This window comes from Notothenia coriiceps, unplaced genomic scaffold (genome assembly GCF_000735185.1).
Source record: "Notothenia coriiceps isolate Sejong01 unplaced genomic scaffold, NC01 NC01_scaffold00020312, whole genome shotgun sequence".
Taxonomy (NCBI): Eukaryota; Metazoa; Chordata; class Actinopteri; order Perciformes; family Nototheniidae; genus Notothenia; species Notothenia coriiceps.
In genome coordinates, this window is record NW_011353013.1 from 1 (window position 1) to 5,749 (window position 5,749).

Below are 5,749 nucleotides of genomic sequence, written 5' to 3' on the forward strand. Positions count from 1 at the left end.
CCTTGAACCTTAAGGTAACTGGCCCTTTAACCTAACCTAACCAGAATCATCGGTGCAATCCAGAGACACTGCAACAGTACCTTTGCAAAGGTCACACCATTCACACAATATATTTTTTTTTCAGTGGCTTGTGGTGTTGTTGCTTTGCTAACCTGTACATCTCCAGAGTCTGTGCAAACTGAAGCACATTGTTGTAATCTCCGTACAGGTTGGAGATGCAGACTGTGAAGTTAAACTGTAACTTTTGCTCCTCCTCCCTACCGGTCTTCTGGTTTCTAATTGGAAGCCAAGTCTGGTTAGGTACTGTAACACGGTGAGGCTGCATCAACAGAGTGACATGTGTAGCACTGAAGCCCTTAGGAATTCCACACATGACATCTGTTGTGACGAAGGGAAAACCAAAGTTGTTATTGTGTTTTAAAATTGTTGTTGGAGTTGCATTTGACAACCGCCCTGCACAGCAGAAAAGACAGTAGAGGGGTTGGATGGAGTCTATCTTAAAGATGCCGATGATGCGTATATCCAAGCCCTTCACTCTCTGGTCCATGTAGGCTGACACCAGAATGTGCTTGGTATTGTTGAGGGGGGTTAGGGTCTGCTCAGAGATCTGCAGGGAGCACATTTTGGACGCAGAAAGCGGCTTTGGGAAAGCGTTGTACGTCCTGTGTTTTGTCACATTGAGGCTGAGGAGGAAGATAAAGGCAGCAATGAAGAGGAGGAGTAACTTCCCTTTTAATTCTTTTGCCTTTCCCATCCGGGTAGAGGTGAAAAAGAAACCCAACCTGGGGCAGAAAGAGGAATCAGTTCAGATTACACATTTGCGGGAACAAAGAAAACACAATTATGTTTTAAGCCATCAATGAAATCACATTTTTAGCATATTAGCTAAGAGTGAAACGTTGAAATCAGCTTGAAACAGAACTCTCTATCTGTCTTCCACTAAAAGGTGAGACAGTCTCTAGAACAGGGGTGTCAAACTCAATTTCAACATGGGCCACATCAGCATTATGGTTGCACTCAAAGGGCCGGTTGTAACTTTAAGACTATATAAAAAGATATATAAATATTGAATATATATAAAATAATGTATTATATATTACATTATTGCCTCTGCATTGGATTATTATCGGATAGGGTAATAACTTCATAATTAACTACGTCTGAAAGCAGAAGTCTAGGGCAAATAATTGCAAGAAGTGACATTTTGAAAAAGAAGTGACATTTTGAAAAAAAAATCTATTCATGAGAAAAAGGCTAATTCTAAGAAAAAGGGCATTGTAGTGGCCGTTTGTCCTAAACTTAAACTCAAAATAAGTTAAAACCTTCAAACGGATCACTTCTGGCACCCTGGGCAGGTAATGTACGCAGTGTAGAAAGTCAACCAATTTCCAGGCATGGGTTCTGTCGTTGAGGCTGGTTTTATTGTTTTCTCGGTCACAAACAATTATTTCTCCTTGTACAAACAATCCTCTCTCGTGCTGGTAAAAAACCATGTGCCCATTACCCAGGTGCAAAAACAGGTGGTCTGCCACTTCCTGCCTATATACACCCTTACCTGTGCTCACCACTACCCCCAGGTGTCTAAACCAAAAATCACACGAAATAAATTAACCCAAATAAAGACTAACATATAAAGCAAAGAAATTAACTAAACAAATTATTATTAACTTAACAGAATATTACCACAAATATATACTTCTAATGTGAGCAAAATCATAATAAACAAATTAAATGACAAACTACAATTACTATATGCAAAAGACTGTGTAGCTCTAACAGGCATATTTTGACAAAAAAAGTCAAATTCTGAGAAAAATGCATTCTGTATGTTGAAGAAAAAAAGTCAGATCCTGAGAAAAAGTCAAATTTGAGATGCATTGTGGGTCATGTCGTTTATGGGCAACTTGCTTCTGTAAAGTAGCATGTAACCGTATAATATATTATATTCTTTGCAAGCTCTTGTGGGGCTACATAAAATGAAGTCGCGGGCCGGATTTGGCCCCCGGGCCTTGAGTTTGACACCCCTGGTCTAGAGTGACGTCAACCTTTCCCGGAATAAAAAAATGAAAAACGAAAAATCTACAACGAGGCGTTCTGGGGCAGCATAGACACGTCTTTTCTGTGTTAGAGTTTTACTCGCTAAAGGGTGTACTTTGAGGGTTTGTGACTTTGCAGACTGTTTACATGCAGAAAAAGCTACATAACACACAAGGGGACGGGTAATAACCAGAAAAGCATATGATGGGACCCTTAAGTGAATTTCTACTCTTAGCTGGCTAGCTGTTTCGTTTACAGGCTTAATCTGGCGCTGAACCTTCTGGCTCTATTCATATAGTCACGACATAAATGCCTGACATTAATACAAGAGATATTGATATTCGTTAACTAAAACAAAGCTTTTGTTTGTTGTTGTTTTATCTTAATTAATGATTTGTAGCTGCTCAACAACATTTAATAATAAAAACATTTGAGAGTGATTTTCTAAACGTGACTCAGCAGTATTACAAATTCCCTTGTTAACCGTTTTGATGTAGTTTCTCTACCCACTTACCCACTACATTAACCGCAGGCCGGCTCCATCCTCATCCCGCCCACAAGCGTCACTGATTCAAACTGCAGCCGAGGCAGAGGAAGCGCTGAGCCTGGCTCTGATCACACACAATCACACACACAAGGAGCACAGCAGAGAGAGCAACACACAGAGCGATAGAGAGGTTGGGGATCCTTCAGTGGCTTTTCACTCGCATGAACACAACCGTAGACCCCCCAGGATCTAAAGATGTGGACAGAAGTCGGAAAGCTTGTGCTATTGCATTTGTTACTCATGGAGCTCCATTGCGCTAGAGGTAAGACACTTGTCTCAGCGAGGAGGTGGATTTGCATCGCATCACGGACGTGGCATCGCTTTGGGGATCGTTGCTTACTGAGGAACGGATCGTCTCCTAATGTAGACCGCGTGTTGTGTTAATGTGTTTCAAAATATTCTGTCATCTCATCTCATTCATACAATGGCTCACACCTGGATCGGCACTTTGGTCCGCGCGGTGAATCCGTTCACTGGTGACATGAGTTGACAATACGCTGAAGGAAAGATCCGTAGCCTACACACGTGTGTGAATGCAGTAGGCTGATGTTATCGTAATCAAAGGCTGCCTGTGGTAATGTAAAGGATGCAGCGATCTGCGTTATGTGTTTTTTTAGCTGAAGGCTGCAGCCAAGAAAGCAGAAATAGATTGTCCTAAAGAGATCTTTATGGTGAAGTGCCAGTAGAACGCTGCTGGTAGCTGTTATTGTCGTAAAGCCTATTGATACAGTCAATCAAGACCATCATGACAGGGAAAGTGTAAATCATTTTATGGAAATGCTGGATTTGAGAAAAACGAAACTATACACTACAGCATTATTTATCAGAGGAAGCCCAACTATAGAGAAAGATTTAGAGATAAATCTGTTTACCTCTTTACAACCCACAATAAGGGTGTAATTAAAACCGGTTTTATTCTATTAAATGCATGTAGCCTATGTATTCTTTCTAAGCCAAGGCTAATTTGAAAAGTGAACATTGTTAACCTCACAAACAAAACAGCCATGTAAACAGTCAAGCTTCCTCTGCAATAGGATGGTGTTAAAAAATAAAAACATTGCCTCATTCCTGTAAATGTTTTTAATTCCCCCCCCAAATATGTGTATTCATAAGTGTCTATTATACATTTGTTGGTACTTTTAAATATCATACTCTGTTAACCTGGCATCCACATGTAGTCAATGTTCACATTTGTATCATTTAATGAACCAAATAAGTAGTTGACCACTTTTTTGACAACACAGGGACTACTACGGAGACAGAGTGTGAAGTCGGGCAGTTTCAGTGCAAGAACGGACGCTGCATCCCGACCCTGTGGAGATGTGATGATGATGACGATTGCTCAGACAGCAGCGATGAGGAGAACTGTCGTAAGTAGCCTAGAGTATTTTCATATTGGCTGATAAGTGCAGTAATGCCTTTGCTTGCTGCCCAATGGAACTTGAAATGTATTTCACATGAGCTGGTACCTAACTGGATACAAGTATGTAAACGGTTGATTAACTCCATATTGTAACTTTTGAATGCATGAGTGAAGATATACTGAGATAAGCTGCTTATTTTTGGTGTGGGCCCCTCTGGAATCTAATTTTCAGTTGTTAGACTAACAGCCAGTGCAGGAACTGCTGATCCTGGATCATTGGTTAGGTCACATGTCCACAGGAATTTATCAGATTACTTGCTAATTTCACCGCTAATTAAACCTCTAAGGAGAGCTGTCACCCTAGAGCAGTGACCATCAACTGGTGTCCCACGGGCCACATCCGCCAGACATTCTCATCCGGCCCGCACGACGGGGGTGACTGTGGCGTTGGCGGAGTGGTTAGTGCATTCGCCCCCCACTATTTTTTTCTTTTACAACGTCTCGTGAGTAATGTGCAGTACCGGAGTCCAACAGAGAGGCAGCAGCTGCGGGACAGTAGCCTCGAAGTGATCCTTCGTTAGTGTGAAGAGCCTGCTAAGCTTTATACGCTCCGCAGTAGGCTACCTGAGCGTGCTCCACTAGCACCCCCAAAATTCTGAGCTATATAAAAATCGCTGGCCCGCGAAAGTGTTTATAGAGAGGCGAAGTCCCTCCCTTTCCGAGGAAGCTCCATGGGACCTTATTTCGCAAAAATTATGTATTGAAGTCAATGGGGAGAGAAAGATTATCTTTCGATTCCATTTGAATTGTGCCACGAATTACACATATGATGTTTGTCAATTTAAAAGATAATTTTGCAAGTAAAAAAAATGTCTCGTAACACTGTCAAGTAAAACTTTTTTTTGTGTGAAACTGCTCAATGAACTACATCTCCTGTCTCACACCACACACCAAGACGGCCGTCACGTTAGCACATTTCACTTCTTTCTATCAGAATGAGGCGAAAAGTATTAAACGAGGTGAAAATCCCTTCAAGTCTGGGCATGTTGAGAGCTGTACATACACACAAGGGGAGTTAGTCGGTTCGTAAGAGCCAGCATGCAGGAACGGGATTCTGGGATTTGTAGTCTTTCTAGTTGCATATTTTTCATAGTCTTATATTTCAACAGTTTTATGACAAACTGTGACTTTTTTGACATGGAAATAATTTTTTAAGATTGACAAACATCATATGTGTAATTCGTGGCATAATTCAAACGTGATCGAAAGATACGTTTTCTCTCCCCATTGACTTCAATACATAATTTTTCCGAAATAAGGTCCCATGGGTCGGAAGTAGATGGGCGGGACTTCGCCTCTCTATTGCATACATTTTGGCCCTTGGTGATCCCTGCCCTAGAGCAGTGGTTCTCAAACTTTTTTCAATCATGTATCCCCTTTGAAAAAAAAATTCAGCCAAGTACCCCCTGATCAGCGCAAAAACAATTTGTTAAGGAACAAATGCCTATATAAAGAGGTACAGTACAGCGCTGCACCATCAGAGTCTGATTTATTAAAACAACAACATTGTAACTGAGAAACACTTAAATGCTACATTTCAAATGTTAACATCATGCAATAACACTAAGACGGCATTAGTTGCATTGAACTGATCTTTTTAATAAGTTGTCCTTACAATGTAGTGAGAATGTGCTTGTGCTTCACTGAGGACCTTTGTCATTCTGACAGGGAGGCAACCTGCAGTTATTACACTTTGCGTTTGAATATGTGTAACTCTGCTCAAACTTCGTTACTTTTCCTTA

General features: G+C 41.0%; 1 protein-coding gene across 1 annotated transcript; it reads right to left on the minus strand.

The window, feature by feature from the left end:
* Positions 1 to 11: 11 nt before the first annotated feature.
* On the minus strand, positions 12 to 813 carry LOC104952658 (uncharacterized). Its single transcript, XM_010779514.1, has one exon. The coding sequence runs from the start codon at positions 752 to 754 to the stop codon at positions 101 to 103; it is 654 nt and encodes a 217-aa protein (XP_010777816.1). The 5' UTR covers positions 755 to 813; the 3' UTR covers positions 12 to 100.
* Between the last annotated feature and the right edge of the window lie 4,936 nt (positions 814 to 5,749).

Excerpts from the sequence above, each read along its gene's own strand:
- LOC104952658 (XM_010779514.1), bottom strand. The coding sequence starts at position 754 with ATGGGAAAGGCAAAAGAATTAAAAGGGAAGTTACTCCTCCTCTTCATT.